This window comes from Panthera leo, chromosome F2, assembly GCF_018350215.1.
Source record: "Panthera leo isolate Ple1 chromosome F2, P.leo_Ple1_pat1.1, whole genome shotgun sequence".
Taxonomy (NCBI): Eukaryota; Metazoa; Chordata; class Mammalia; order Carnivora; family Felidae; genus Panthera; species Panthera leo.
This window is the reverse complement of record NC_056695.1, coordinates 16,853,370-16,870,206: the sequence shown is the minus strand read 5'-3', so window position 1 is coordinate 16,870,206 and position 16,837 is coordinate 16,853,370. Positions and strand designations below refer to the sequence as shown.

General features: G+C 41.1%; 1 protein-coding gene across 5 annotated transcripts in view; it reads left to right on the top strand.

The window, feature by feature from the left end:
* Positions 1-15,530, top strand: part of CRH (corticotropin releasing hormone) — a 317,204-nt gene extending 301,674 nt beyond the window's left edge. For all 5 annotated transcript variants that reach the window (XM_042923203.1, XM_042923202.1, XM_042923204.1 and 2 more), the window contains 2 exons: positions 13,300-13,600; positions 14,410-15,530. In XM_042923203.1, the coding sequence (XP_042779137.1) occupies positions 14,424-15,020 (597 nt within the window). In that variant the 5' untranslated portion in view covers positions 13,300-13,600; positions 14,410-14,423 and the 3' untranslated portion in view covers positions 15,021-15,530. The remainder of the gene's footprint in view (positions 1-13,299; positions 13,601-14,409) is intronic.
* The last annotated feature ends 1,307 nt before the right edge of the window (positions 15,531-16,837 follow it).

Here is a 16,837-nt window from a genome sequence, read left to right as displayed (position 1 = left end):
CATGTTTTCAAGGTCCAGATAGATGGGAGGTTGTAATCTATTTTGAAGATCTGGATAAACACATTTTTTTTTTTTTAGTAGATTGTCCCCCTTGCTCCTGGGAATGACAGCAAAGGGTGGATGGAATGGGATGTTCAGCATGGCTTATATAGAAGAGGTGTGAGGATTAAAATTAAGGAGGAAAAAACAAGAGCAAACAGCAAATAACTATGGATAATACCTAGGTAAGTTTCCAAGGATGTTCCCATTGAGCCCAGATGTTTTAGTTACTGTTCTTTTGAGTGTAATGAACACAGGCAGTGATATTTCTCATAATCACACCTTGTGGTTAGTGCTAAAGAAAGAGACAAACCAGGAACATGGGGTAGATAGGGGGCCTGTTCCTTCAAAACCATGTGTCCTACCTCAACCCTCCCTAGAGCTCCTGGGAGGCCTGAATAAGAAAGGGGAGGAAAGAACAGAGAAACTCTTTGGGGATCCCAGCACCCCTTCATATATTAGCTGGGAGACACCAGACAACTTACTTGCCCATTCTGAGCCTCTGGTTCTTCATCTACGGACTGTATATAATAACATCTACTTTTTAACAAGGTTCCAATGAAGATTAGAGATAAGGAAGGTAGAGACTTCTAGAAGAAGCATAAAAAGGAGACACTTTCCTTGACCAAAAGGGAAGGAACTGCAGTGTCTCAAAGGTCCAGATGAGAAGTCTCAGTGGCTAGTTTCTGAGAACCTGCTCAGCTCCTTTCATAGTACCCATACACCCACAGAAGATTTCTGATAAAATCCCAACAGATACAAACATGGGTTGACATTTTTATATTTCATTAAAATCTCAAAGCCCCAATTTTCAGCCACTGTTTATGTTTATTCATGACCCACTGAAGGTGCTCAGTGTTGGAGAGAACTGACATGGCTTCAGGGGCCCTGCCATTATTTTGGGGATGTGATTGAGACTAGGATAGACACAAGGGCCCTTCTTTGAGCCATCCCCTTCTTGGTGCTCCCAACCCCATCCAACCAGTCTCACCACCCTGGCCCTATATCAAGGAGGCCACCTGTGTATATGGGAATGGACATCTCAGTGGCACTCTGCTTCAAGATCAAGAGCTGCCCCCACGATTAGACACAGAAATAGGAGCAGGAGGAAAATGACAGCTCTTTTACAGAAATCTAAATGACATAGCTTCAGGAGGTTTGGTGAAAAGCCTACTCTTTGCCATCTTCCCCCACAAAAAGCCCTATGGAAAGTTCAAGCACCCAGGAAGGTGGCTTTTAAGAAAGCCACTGAAGGAGCCAAATAAATATATTTATGCATTTTCTAAATTTAGACCAGTGGGGAGAGACATACTGTTTACAAGTGCTTGAAAGGTGTAAACATTATGGAGGTAAGAGGAAGCTGAAGGGGTACACAAGAAACTGTATCTCAGAATATTTGATGGAACAGGATGAACATGCAATTATTAAAGAAATGATATTTGGAAGAGGCCTGCTAGTCTAGGGCTGGCCTCCTGGGGAGACGTGAAGGCAGCTGCACCTATGCTGTCCCCACTGCCTCCCTCTGGCTGAAGAAGGGGGTGGAGGGGTCATCTGGGGATTGATGCAGGAAAACAGATGAGTAAAAGGAGATTTTTTAAAATTGTGGTGAATGATTATTTTTTATTGCCTAACCTTAGAGCAGAAACTAAGAATGAACAATAGTAAGGTCATCCAAGAACATTTAGGGTGTGGAGAAAAAAATGGACTCTCAGCTACCTTGATGCAAGTGGCCATCCAGGTCAAATTTGGAGAACCTGGCAGGTCTGTAGCAGCCTGTGGGGCAATGGAGCTCCCACTGGGAAGTGAAGGACTCACTGATCTTAGTATAGAAAAGGGATGTTTATATTCTTGTATTTTATTTTTTATTAGGAATTTTATTGTCTTTAACCCCTCCTTAAAATGTAAAATTCCCCCTTGAGTACACCTAGTTTCAGTTAAATGGATAAATGATTAGGTTAAGAGTAGAAGTTTCAACACAGAAATAATCCTTAAGTGAGCAGACATTTACCAAATAGAGTGACATCAGCCAAACAGATACTTCCCAGCTCAAAATTATGCTATTCTGAAGTAAAAGTGTATCTTTGAGAAGACAGGGAGGAACCTGAAATGCATAGTGAAAGAAGTCAGTTTGAAAAGGCTGCAGACTATGTGATTGCAACTATATGTCATTCTGGAACAGGCAAAGCATAAGGACAGTAAAGCGATCAGGGGTTGGAGGTAGAGGGGGAAGGAGGAAGGCATGAACAGGTGGTGCATAAGGGATGTTTAGGGCTGTGAAATGACTCTGTGTGATGCTGTCATGGTGGATACATGACATTATGCATTTGTCAAAACTCACAGAATATACAACACAGAGTGAACCTTAACGTAAACTGTAGCTTTACATTAGTAATAATGTAATAGTAATGTAATTAGTAATAATGTAATTAGTAATAATGTATCAACATTATTGGCACATCAGTTGTAACAAATGTAGCATCCCAGTGCAAGATATTAGTAATAATGGGGGGAAACTTAGGTGGAGGGAGAGAGTACATGGGAGTTCCTTGTACTTCCTGCTCACTTCTTTCTGTAAACCTAAAACTGCTCTTAAAAAAAAAAAAATTGTTGATTAAAAATTTTTTTCTTTTTAAAAGAACTTTTTCAAGTTTATTTATTTTTGAGAGGCAGGGAGAGACAGAGGGTGAGCAGGGGAGGGGCAGAAAGGGAGGGAGACACAGAATCTGAAGCAGGCTCCAGGCTTTGTCAGCACTCGAACCCACGAACCGAACCGTGAGATCATGATCTGAGCCAAAGTGGGACGCTTAACCGACTGAGCCACCCAGGCGCACCCCCCCCCCCATATTTTCTTTTTCTAAATCATCTGGGTGGCTGAAAAACCTCCGGTATTAGAAAAAGAAAATCTCAGTGATTACATTTATTTTATTTCATTAATAAACATAAGCCTAGTAAATACTGAGCTAATGCTAGGCTCTGAGGAGCTGGGATTAAATAGAATCACTGCCTTCAGCAGTAACAGTAACCACATCATTAGCCCACAACAGCAATAACTAATGTTCATTGACTGCTTCTTCCGTTTTAGGCCCTGAATTCACTCTCATTTAATTTCATAACCCTAAGAGGGGCAAATAAAGAAAGTTACATTTTATATTGGCTTGACAAATAAGGAAATAAGTTTTGGAAATTTAAATAACTTGCCCAAGGTCACCCACCTAGGAAATAATAGAGTCAAAACTGTATTGAGGTAATCTGACCACTGCCGTACAGAACTCTAGGGTATATCCCCACAGGAACATGGAGCCAGGTGTTCTATTTGCAAGGCTGCTTTGAAGAGTTTTGTTGTTCTTAGGGAAATCTCCAAGTCAAGAGAACAGATTCCATTATAAACAGGAATCTGATATGGTTCTGCCTCAAAAAGCTGAGTAACTCTTTTTACAGAAGAAATCTATCAGATTATATAATTGTATTTCTCCATTCAAATTTGAAAAATCCCTTTATTGCAATTATTGTTGTTGCTGCAAAGAGTACATTAGCACAAGACAGAACTTTACAGCTATTGAGACTTAAACTACAAGGAAAACAAATCAGAAAATGAGGTGAGGCTCAAGTATGTATCTATATTTAACTTTATATGAATAAGAAGAGCATTAAACTTCACCGCCGCTTGAGGCCATTAAAATCTTTTTCATTATCCTGGGAACACTATTGCTCAGATCGCTTCTAAAATTCATGGAAAAGAGAACAGTGACTGTGGCAAATGAGACAGATCCTTTCTTTCCCACACACAGGTTTCATATAGCCATCCTTTCAAGAGTTTGTTGACTCACAGTTGTGAGACCACCTTGAATTAATGTCCTCTTAAGTAGGACATAGTCAATCTAACAACCAAGCAAACACCACATGTAAGTAGTGTAGTAGGAGTTACGGGCTACAAGGTGGGAAGTAATCTCAAAAAGAACTAGAACACAGATGAACAAGCACATAGACATAAGAAAAATAACTGTAGCTCTCATAATGAAAGCTAGCATCACATTTCCCACAAATGGATGATGGAAGCCTTGGAGATGAAAAGAGCTTGCAGCAAAGTTCAAAAAAGGTCTACACCCACAATGAGAAACAGCATCTTTGAAATCCACAGCTCCTAAAGGTTGGCTACTTGTCATCTCTGTCCATCCTTATGGTCCTCACTGCCTACTACTTCTTGAGTGACTGAATTTTTTTTGTGAAAAACCCAGTATCACCCATTACAATCAGTTTTGTCTAGGACACTAATGCCTTTTCACACTCAAAGAAGTTCCTCCTTTGCATGATAGGCCCACAGATTTTGACTGGGCTAAATTACTGTAGAGACCAAGTCCTTCTCCTCACCAGGAAGTGTACTTGACCATTTATGGGTGGTGAGAGAGAGCTCTACAGCTCTTTCCGAGGTGACCCTTCCCAGGGCAGGTAATCCTGAGAAGCATTGGAAATGGCATTTCCCCATACCCTGAAACCCTGTCTTCAAGGGTAAAAAAAAAATGGTATCTTTAAAGTTTCTTCCTGGAGTGGTAGAAAATGACTCAGTAGCTCTAATCATGGGCTTTAATATGGATGCCAAAGAAAGTGTAGCTGGACTCCACATAAAATGCCTTGAGTTATTGTATCTCCCAACTAGTGCCACAATAAACTTGCTTTGTGGTCAAATAAGTCTGGGAAACACTGAAGACTTGAGGATTTACACTGAAGAAAAATTTTTAAATACTAGAAAATCCTGCATTAAAAAATGTGTTTAACCTTTCTTTACATCCCCCTCCTCCGTCTTTCCCTATGGAACACCAGTAAATTCCTAGGAGAGTTCTTTGAGAAATCTTTCTTTAGAGTCAAGAGATGTTCATGAATATAAATACCTATGCAGGGTGCTTGGTTGATGGATTTCTTTCTTATGACCAACCATTGTAAGATGATTAGTTCCTGCAAATTGCCCTTCGTGACAGAAAGTTCACACACATCTTCTCACTGCCCTCCATCCATTATCTGGAGCCTAAAACAGAAAATTCGATGTATTATGATGTAAATAGAAAGGTCAATCCTGTCTATCAACACAAGGCCTTGTTAGAGAAGCAGAAACGTGCCCCTTTTCTGTTGCTCTGAGTCATCTCTCCAGGGTAACTAACTTCCTAACTTTTGGAAAAATAAAGGGACGTGTAACAAAATCCTTGCCATTTTCTGAGGAAAGGAGATGAAGCACACCATGATTCCTGGATGCTGAGAGAATTATTGACTGATGGGGAACTGAAAGGAAGCCCTGCCCCTATAAACCCCCAAACAGGAGTGTAGCTGCCCACGGGTAGTGTCCCAGGCCCCTGGAGCACTCACGGGAGACCCTGCCATTGTCTTGTACAGCTCCTGTCATCACTGGCATGTGATGTTCATGCTACAGAGACCCAGTGTTAATGACCTGAAGACCATAACTCATTTGTCTGCCTCCATGCCCCTCCAATCTACTCTCCAACACTGTGTTCAGAGAAGTCTTTCCAAAACACATGTGTGTTTACCTCCCCTCCCTCTGAGATTCCATCAAAGTGATAGTATAAACCCAAAATGATAGACTAGGATGAGGACTATATGCAGGTAAGAGGGCTTAACACACTTCTGAAATAAGTGGAGCAGAGAGGATGAAGGGTCTGCAAAGGGGGTAGCTGAGGAAGGAGAACACAGAAGATGGGAGTGGTGTCTGAGGAAGAAGGTAAGGAAGCTATTGCAGAGGCACACAAAGGAACAGGCAGCTGAGGAAGGATCCCACCTACAGAACCAAGGAGGGGCTCAGGACTTAGAAATTCCAAGTATCACCAAAGGCAAGAAGGAGAAAAGGGGTCAAAATAGGGAGGATACTTGAAGGTCTATATTTGGAAGATCAAGCCCTCTAGCAACATTTCTCATCCCTTGTGGAGAATGTTGAACATTCAAACATCTACCTGTTAGGCAAAAAGAAAAGAAACATTTGCAAAGTATGTTATTATTGGCCAAATTGCATCCCCCCAACATTCCTATCTTAAAGTCCTAACCCCCAGTACCTCAGAATGTGACTGTATTTGGAGATAGGGCCTTTAAAGAGGTACTTAAGGTAAAATGAGGTTGTATGGGGTCCAGTATGACCCCAGTCCTTATAAGAAGATGAGATTAAGAGAGACGTGCACAGAGGAAAGACCATGCGAAGGCACAGGGAGAAGACTGCCATCTGCAAGACAAGGAAATGAGCCTCAGAAGAAATTGACCCTCCAGAGACATGAGAAAATACATTTTTGTTTGTTTCAACCACCCAGTCTGTGGCACTTCATGTTGGCAACTCTAACAGACTAATACATGTATTTTCCTTAACTGAAATTGAATAGCTCCAGATAAAAGTTCTCTGTAATTTGACACTGGTGGGTGACTGTTTCACTATCTGATCACCCTAAGAGGTAGGCTGCTTGGTGACAAGATCCTTGTTCTTCACAGAGAGTTCCTAGTAAGCTTTGTATCAAAATTGTTTTAAATTTAATGTTTATTTTTGAGAGAAAGAGAGAAATAGAGCATGAGTAGGGAAGGGGCAGAAGAAGAGGGAGACACAAAACCCGAAGCAGGCTCCAGGCTGTCAACACAGAGCCCATTGGGGGGCTTGAACTCCCAAGCTGTGAGATCACGATCTGAGCCAATATCGGTGCTCAACTGACTGAGCGATCCAGACACCCCTTAAAAATCTTTTTAAATGTTTATGTATTATTTTTGAGAGAGAGAGAGAGAGACAGAGCATGAGCAGGGGAGGGGCAGAGAGAGAGGGAAACACAGAATCCGAAGCAGATTTCAGGCTCTGAGTTGTCAGCACAGAGCCCAGTGGGGGGCTTGAACTCATAAGCTGTGAGATCATGACCTGAGCCGAAGTTGGTCGCTCAACTGACTGAGCCATCCAGGCGTCCCTGTATCACCAAATTCTTAAATAAGAGATCACCACCATTTATACATAGTTTACCTTAAGAGATTTAAGGATAGTCTCCAACATAAAATAGAGAAACCAAGAAAATACATTTTTAAAAATGACCATGGATGGAACAGATAATTCAGGGAAAGAAGGTTAATGTTTCCTACTTAATACTCTTAAAGAAATTTGAGAAACAGTTAAATTATAAAGCAAAAATAAGAGCTATGAACAAAGGATGGAGAAAGAATAAAAAGCCTGAAAGTTGAATATATGTTGTAAAATAAATTTAATTGAAGAACCATAGGATATTTAAGGCCCTCCCAGAAAGTAGAACACAAAAGAAAGAGCCCTAAAAGGAGAGAATATAATAAACATAGAGGGCCAGCAGAGGGGGAACATCTTATAATAGAAGTCCCAGAAAGAGGGGTGCCTGGGTGGCTCAGTCGGTTGAGCGTCTGACTTAGGCTCAGGTCATGATATTGCAGTTGGTGGGTTTGAGCCCTGGGTTGGACTCTGTGCTGGCAGCTCAGAGCCTGGAGCCTGTTTCAGATTCTGTCTCCATCTCTCTGCCTCTCCCCTGCTCGTGTTCTGTCTCTCTGTCTCTCTGCCTCTGTCTCTCTGCCTCTGTCTCTCTGTCTGTCTCTCTCTCAAAAAAAAAAAAAAAAAAAAAAAAGAAGTCCCAGAAAGAAAGAGCAGAAAGTGGAGGAAATTATCATAGAAGTTAGTAATGCAAAAAATTTTCCTACACTTGAAGAGCAAGAATCTCCAAATTAAAATGGATAAGTAAAGAAAGACCCAATAACATTATGAAATTTCAGAACATCAATGACAAAGACAAAATACTAAAGTCTTCAAGTGAGAATGAGAGAGGGAAAAGGGTCCTATAAAGAAATGAGAATCAGAATGACATTGGATTTCTCATCAGCAACATTGGATGATAAAACACAGGGAACAGATTTGTCATGATTGAGAATCTAAAAGAAAAATGGGAACAAAATTAAGTCAGTAATTCTAGGAAATTCTAGTAATTCTAGGAAAAATCAGACTGAATATTAAAAAAAAGGTGATTTGGTATTATAAAACAAAGGCAAGGAAATGTAATCAAAGTCTATGACTTTTTTATTCAGTGAACAATTTTTACACAGTCAATAATTACAAACTGTATTGCTTTTTAACTTTTGGATCAATCTATAGTAAAAATACAGAAGACTTAATGATTATAAAAGTATTAACATGGACAATCTAGAAGTGAGACAAGTATTAACATGGACAATCTACAGATGAGAAAGCCTGGTAGATCAAGGTGCAGAAAGCTATGTGAAAAGCTGAAGTGATACTAATATTCTCATTTACAGTCTGGAGGGTTAAGAGATGTTGTTTATATTTGAAGTATCGGGAAATGATTCTGTAGATGTAGTTAAAGGTACAAGGGTCAGATGTAGATGAAAAATTAAAAAGCAGGTCATTAGGATGGTGATCTACAATGAGGAATGAATAGAAATTGTGGTACATCTCCTTGTAGTCAATAAAATGGATATCATTTAGATACAGAAACATGTCTGAGATCTTTTAAATGAAAAAAATAAACTATAAAATTTTAGTTACAAAATGTTCATCTAGTTATTTCTTGATGATAGGCTTATAGGTCATTTTCTTTACATTCATTCAACAAGTTTTCTATATAGTTCATCCATTTAGAAGGTTTATTGGTTATCTGCTATATGTTTCAGCACTAAGCTAGGGGCTGGGAGTAATGAATATGGAAGTTTATAATACTCAAGTCTCTGCCACACAGCTTATAGTCCAGCAAGAAAGATACATATTGTACAAGTAACGATTTGAAAACGTGAGCTTTATGGTGCACCTGGGTGCCTCAGTTGGTTAAGTGACTGAATTAAGCTCAGGTCATGATCTCATGTTTCATGAGTTCGAGTCCCACGTCGGGGTCTGTGCTAACAGCTCAGAGCCTGGAGCCTGCTTCATATTCTGTGTCTCCCTCTCTCTCTCTGCCCCTCCCCCTCTTGTGCTCTCTCTCTTTCTCAAAAATAAATAAAAAAATAAAATAAAATGTGAGCTTTATGGATGGAAGACAATCATGATATTAGGAGAGCATTGAGCACAAGTCCTAAACCTAATCTAGGAACATGAAAAAGATTGCTTCAACCAACTTCTTTTAAGTTTTAAATGAGAGAGATTTGTTTTGTTTTTGTTTTTTTTTTTTAAAGCAGAGATTCAAAGATAGGAACATATTGTTATCTCAGTTACATAAATGTATGTGCTCAGGAAAAATTCTCAAGGGAAACAGTAAAACATTAACTGAGATTATATTTAGATTCTGGAATCTGAGGAATTTTGTATTCTTCTTTATACTTTTATGATTTTTTCCAAGTTTTCTGCTAAGTGGATGAATGGCTTTGATAATAAAAGTTATTGTTACTGGTGAGGCAGTTACATGTTTGTGCTTGGAGATCCGTTCCCTAGTACTGCCTATGGAAGCCGAAGGCAGTTACTAATCTATCTGAAGCACAGTTACAAACAGTTGCCAAAACATCTGTCTACCTTAGGCATTTCTAAAGGCTGTCACTGGAGATGGTAGATTCGTTTCAACAAATGTTCCAGTTAGCAAACTTAGAGACTTTGTTTGCATTTTGCTAATAGAAGCACATATCGGGATACTCCTCAAAAGTGCAAGGAGATGCAGATGACAGGAATAAGCCAAGCAGTGACCTATTATTTCTGATACTTCTTTGTTTATTGGGCTACTGTGTCATGCCTCTAAAAATTTAACTATACCCTATAGTATGTTTTTATTGAAAAAACGTGGTTTAAAATGTAAAGTAATCCTTGTTTTTATGCCCATGTTCCTTGGGTTGTGTTTCTGGGTTCTAAAAGCATTTAGATTAGTTTTCCGTGACTACTTTCAAGAAGTTATTCCTACATGTAAAATCAAATCTGTCAGTGGTAATTTTTATGGACTTGGACTTTAAGTGTACTGCACGTATACATCCTTTGCCTTACATTATGTCTTCAGTTGCACGTGTATATCATTACTTTGAGAACCACATAACTATATTTTATCCAAAGATCTTTTTTCTCCAACATGAACTAAGGTGGAAAATCAAATTAATGTATCTTAAGTTGGCAATATATATAAAAACCTCATGTTATAACTACAAGATTCAGCTGAAAGGTAAATTGCAGTGTGTGCACCCAGAGATTTAAAATCAGGTTCCAGGGGCGCCTGGGTGGCTCAGTCGGTTAAGTGGCCAACTTTGGCTCGGGTCGTGATCTCGCGGTCCGTGAGTTCAAGCCCCGTGTCAGGCTCTGTGCTGATAGCTGGGAACCTGGAGCCTGCTTCTGTTTCTGTGTCTCCCTCTCTCTCTGCCCCTCCCCCATTCGCACTCTGTCTCTCTCTGCCTTTCAGGGATGAATAAATGTTAAAAAATAAATAAAAATAAATAAAAATAAAAATAAAATCATGTTCCAGGTTAGGGCGCCTGGGTGGCTCAGTCGGTTGAGTGACTAACTTTGGCTCAGGTCATGATCTCACGGTTTGTGAGTTTGAGCCCCGAGTCGGGCTCTGTGCTGACAGCTCAGAGCCTGGAGCCTGCTTCAGATTCTGTGTCTCCTTCTCTCTCTGCCCCTCCCCCACTCATGCTCTGTCTCTCTCTGTCTCAGAAAGAAATAAACATTAAAAAAATTTTAATATAAAATCACATTCCAGGGGCATCAGCACTTACAGAAAACCTCCTGTGTTCTCATTCCTTAGGAGATTTATTAATATAAGGAAAGGGTAGGAATGGTGTATAAATGCGTCACTTTATCTAACTTCATCTTCTTACTTCTGTTTGTTTATGTGTCTCTGCTAGAAAGGGGGGGTCGGGTTTCCAAAGGGTATTGTTATATTATGGAAATAGTACAGTCTGCTAGTCCAAAGAACTGGGTTCTGATTCTGACTTTACCATTAACCAGTTAAGTCACTTAACTTCTCTGGTTCTCATTTAAATAAATGATCTCTCTTAAAAACTGAGAATAAACTGAGGGGTTGATGGGGGGTGGGAGGGAGGGGAAAGTGGGTGATGGGCATTGAGGAGGGCACCTGTTGGGATGAGCACTGGGTGTTGTATGGAAACCAATTTGACAATAAATTTCATATTAAAAAAATAAAAGATTTAAAAAGGAAAAAAAATAAACCAAATGATCTCTTCAAGTCATTTCTAATGTAAATGTTCAGTGATTTGATGAGATCTAACTTTTGGATAAATTGTGGAGAGTAAAGGCTACTGTGCACAGTTCCTACTCCTCTGGGATCCAGGCCTTTTGTCGTCACCCCTATTCAGAGCCACTTTGTCCTCTACCAACTACCTACTTCAGGAAAATCTCATAGCAAGGATTCAACAGCGTTGAGGGGGCTATAATAAAACAACATCCTCCATATGGCCCAAAGGAGAGAGGTCTTAAGGGGTATGGGTTTAGAGTCCAAAACATGTGTCTTCTCTGGAGGGAGCTCTCAGGCCTCCCCAGCTAAATTCATGCTCTTATCCTTTTCCTAGTTCTTCTGAATCCATTTACCTGAACAATTTCTTCCAAATCTACTTTCAACTCCAGATTGATATCTAAGCTGATTCTGCCAATGGGGACAGTGAAGGGGTCATAAAGGAAAGTAAGCAAAAAAGTCAATATCCATTCAAAGGGGGGGAAAGCCCACAATAACAAAAACCAAGGTTCTGTATGCCCCCTACCAACTTAAAACACTGCTTTCCTATAGAAACTCAACCATTTTCTATAATTCTGATTTTCTTTTAGCAATCTGCATCCTTCCTAGAAGACACGTTTTTTTGTTCTCTTATGTACATTCCATATAAAAGTACATTCCATAGCACAATGAGCAACTATGGGCTGAATTCTCTGGAAACTGCCATCATTTCTCTTTCTACCTTCCTTTTGTTTCTAAGAGCAGTTGTGAATTAGTATAGACCCAAAATAGGAGTTGAAATATGTATTGCATCATTTGTCATGTAGCTACAAAGGAAGCAGCAGAGCTAACCAGAAATGAGCAATGGGAGATTTCTGATAAACAACTCTGATGGTTATCTATAAGCTGAATTAAATCATAGACTCCAGAGTTTGGAATTGCATTTTGAATGGCAAAATTAGAGGTAATTGCCTCCCACTTATATGATAGTGTCAATTTAATGTGGAATTTGAGTATGGTTTTACAGACTTATTCCATTTTGTGTTAGTGCAGAGAACATTTATTTACTTATCAGGCTTCCATGGAGCATGTTTAAATTTGGAAAAAGAAATGATTAAAAAAAACAAACAAACAAATACCTGGGTGTCCTGATATGGATACCATAATGGATGTTGATAGTATTTAGAAGTAAAATGAATGAGATTACCTTTTTACAGAGTCAGTATTCATCAGTGAAAATATGCAAATGATGAATTCAGCGTTGTTATCAGGCAGTTTACGCCTCTCCCAATATAGAACAGGAAGTTAGAATGGATTCTTCTCTCATTGGGTTTTCATCAAGTAGACCAAATGAAGATTGTGTAACTCATGCACCTTTGGCTTGTCCTTTCTCTCTAATTTGGGAACAGAAAAATCAACAATTAATTTTGGATTCTGACAGAGACAAAGGAGGAGCAGTGAGGTTCTGGGGGAATTTAAAATCTTGCTGCATCCCCAACTGACCCTGGTTTGGGCCCCTTCATCATGGAAGCAGCTCCTGCCAATCATTTAAAAGACTTGAGTCTTGTTTCAAGAGACTTATTGGTCTTGCTTCTGCAGACTCACAATTCCTTTATTTACTCTTGGGAAGAAAACGCAGGTAGAAGCTTAAAAGCTGGATGTCCCTGCACTTCCATCTCCTTGTTCATCATCCTTAACCAGGCAGAAAGGTGATGGGACAGTTTGTCTCTAGCAAAAGGATATGTTTAGATGCTGAGGTGTTTCCAGAGACAACTGGTCAAAAAAGTCAGGGGGAGAGAAAAAAGTGGGATCCAGATCCCCTGTAACTGCTTGCTGCTTTCCCCACAGGACTCTGCATTGATAGACCTCCTGTCCCATACTCTTCCCTTCCCCTCTCATTCGATGTCTCTTTTCTGACCCTAAATTTCACCTTTCATAGTAAGAGGTCAGTATGTTTTCATACTTGGGAAATCTCATTCAAGAATTTTTGTCAATGGACAAGTCATAAGAAGCCCTTCCATTTTAGGGCTCGTTGACGTCACCAAGGAGGCGATAAATATCTGTTGATATAATTGGATGTGAGATTCAGTGTTGAGATAGCAAAACTCTGCCCCTCGTTCTCTGGCAGGGCCCTATGATTTATGCAGGAGCAGAGGCAGCACGCAATCGAGCTGTCAAGAGAGCGTCAGCTTATTAGGCAAATGCTGCGTGGTTTCTGAAGAGGGTCGACGCTATAAAATCCCACTCCAGGCTCTGGTGTGGAGAAACTCAGAGCCCAAATCGGGTGAGAGACTGGAGAGAAGGAGAAGAGAAGAAAAAGAGAGTGAAGACAGAAAGGAGAAGAGAAGAAAACCCTTGAAAAAGCCCCGGAGACTTTCCTCTGCAGAGAGGCGGCAGCGCCCCACTCACCTGCAGAAGCACCTCAGAAGGTAGGGAGCGCCTAGACGGAAATGTGCCTCCAACTTTGCATTCCCTGGGCTGCCACGGTGTGCGAGGCCGAGCCAGGTGTCCCGGTGGGGCCGAATGTTGAGTGTGTGCATGTATTTGCTGACTGTGCCTCAAGATTCTGATAGTAACTGGGATGTGTCAAAAGCAAAGTTAGACGGTTGCTAATCGTTTTTCAAACTGCCAGTTACTCGTCACTGGCGGTGTAGACGAGCCCCCACCTCCCCCGCCATCGATCCCGACCCCTGAGAGAAGGGCTTCAGGGCTAGGATAGAGAAAGAGGAGAAGGAGGAGGAGGAGGAGGAGGAGGAGGAGGAGGAGGAGGAGGAGGAGGAGGAGGAGGAGGAGGAGGAGGAGGTAGTTCTCATTTGGGAGGACAACGCTGAAACATCCGGAAGGCGGGCGGGTATTTACAGCGGGTGAGATATGAAATTTGTAGATCTTCTCGAGAGCTCGGGGAATCAGTTTTGGGCATCGTTAGAAAGGGGACTCAGAGACCCTTCGAGGGTCTCAGAAGGAGAAGGGTCGCTCCAGCCTGGCGTGGGGCTGAGTTTTGGTGCTGAGCCTTGTAGGCGTCCCCTTTCCTGCCCCGCCCCGCCCCCCAACTCTAGAAGTCCCAGTTCGGGCGCTTCAGCACCGCGGACAGTGCCTGCCCGAACGCCTAAGGCAGGTCTATGGGTGTCAGCGTAGGAAGACCCCCAAGCGCACCTTCCGTTTGAGCTAAACTCTGACCAACTCTTTCTTTCTCTCTTCCCTTCTCTCATTCCGCTCTCCGCCCACCTCTGTGCCGCAGCGAGCGCCCCTAACATGCGGCTGCCGCTTCTCTTGTCCGCGGGCGTCCTGCTGGTGGCTTTCCTGCCCTGCCCGCCATGCAGGGCCCTCCTCAGCCGGGGACCCATCCCGGGCGCCCGGCAGGCCCCTCAGCAGCCCCAGCCCCTGGATTTCTCCCAGCTGCCGCCGCAGCCCCAGAAGCCCCAACAGCCACAGGCTCGGCCCATCCTGCTCCGCATGGGAGAGGAATATTTCCTCCGCCTGGGTAACCTCAACAAGAGCCCCGCTGCTCCCCTCTTGCCCGCCTCTTCACCTGTCTCTGGCGGCAGCAGCAGCCGCCTTTCACCGGACGAAGCGGCCGCCAACTTTTTCCGAGCGTTGCTGCAGCAGCTGCCGCTGCCCCGGCGCCCGCTCCCGCTCGACAGCCCCGCAGGTCCGGCTGAGCACGAAGCCGAGAACGCCCTCGGCAGCCGCCAGGAGACACTCGAGAGGCAGAGGCGATCCGACGAACCTCCCATCTCGCTGGATCTCACCTTCCACCTCCTCCGACAAGTCTTGGAAATGGCCAGGGCTGAGCAGTTAGCGCAGCAAGCTCACAGCAACAGGAAACTGATGGAGATTATTGGGAAATAAAACTGTGCGTTTGGCCGAAAGGATGCAGTATTTAGCACGCAAAAAAATAATAAAAAAAATCAAATACAGTATTCTGTACCATAGCGTTGCTCTGATACCATTTGTTTATTTTTTTTTATAGCTTGAAGCCTAGACGATGTATAGCAAGAGAGTCTATACTCCTTAATTAGCATGCACAAAGTGTATTCACACACAGTAACAGCAGCAAAATGTTATTTGTATTGTCTACTTTTAGTTTCCATTTCCAGGTGTCTTTAATGGTGTTTAGAAAGTATGGACCCAGAATGAAATGTTTTGAAGCAGGCAGAAGTCACTCAGTTTATTTTGTTGTGGTCTGAGCCAAAGAGAGTGTCATTCTCTTGGATAGGTGAAACAAAATCTGTAAGCTCTTTGAATCAACCTTTCCTTGTAAACGTTTCAGTAATAAAAACATCTTACCAATCATTGGTCAATTTGGTTGTGTAAGAGAATGTCGAATATTTATATTTTTAATAAAAGCTGCAAAGGTAATCATGACTTTATTTTTCCTTTTCAGTATTCATAGGAGTAAAACTTCCAGCCCCTGGCTTCCTTCAACCTGATAGCAGCACAAGAAGTGCTGAAAACTCTTTGCATTAATTTCCTACTAAAAATACAAACATATGTCAAGTGGCTTACACAGATAGTGCAGTCGCCTTGGACTCATCTGTGTACCTCAGGTTACTCCTCTGAGGTTAAGTTAAATGATTTGGGAAGTTGCTTCTAGCTCTAAGACTTGGTAGTTCTATGAATGGTAGATCAATTCATAATAGAAATAACATTTAACCCTGATTAACTATAAGATGTTAAATAATTGGAAAGGGCAGGGAAGGAGGAAAGGAAAAGAGAAATGTTGAGGCAGGGCATTCCTCCAAACTCTAGGGCCAACATGCTGTCTTTTTTTTTTTTTTTTTTTTTTTTTTTTTGTATGAGAAAGTCTCACTTTATGAAGCTACTACATTAGCACCATAAAATATACTTCTTCTATGCTATTTGCCAGTGCCTACTTCTAATAGGAGAAACTCAATAGTTTCTACACTTAAATATAATGCTGTGAAATGGCACTTGGGAAACTTTTTATATAAAAAGTATTTTGACTTTAATAACTTCACAAGTGCGCTTCTCATTTATGTCTATACCAATCTTAGTTTAATTCTTAAGGATACAAATTATCTCTAGCATTTCTAAAATGGAACAGGTGCAGCCAACTAGTTTTATAATGCATTTATCTTTGGTAGTTGAGTTACAACTTACAGAAATTCAATTGAATGTTTAATACTTCAAAATTAATTTGGATGTCTGTAGATGCTTCTTCCCGTGGGACCCCTTAAATACACTTGACTGATGTATTAATAAGATAACATGAAACACTGAATAAGTCATTATAAGACTAAGTTGTTAAAAACAGCATTTATTTAAGAGTTCATACAGAATAAAGTTATACTTATGTTTTGAAAGAGGCATCGTGGTGGGACAAATAAAGCATGATTTAAATATACATGTATTTTATATGTGTATTGTATGTGTACATATATTTAAATACATGCAGTTATTCTATAGTTCACCAGGTTGGTGCCTCAGTAGATACATAAGGAAAGTAGACAATTGCTGATGGAAATTCTTTTTCAATTTAATTGCTTGATATCTGCACATCTAACTAAGATTAGAAAAATGTCACAAGAAATGTCCCAGGCCTTCAGCCTTCTGGACTATGGAAATATCACCAGAGTTAAAGAACATTTCTGGATATATGAGTGACATCTGTTATGGAAATGAGGAAACCTTTGTAAAATGTTTCA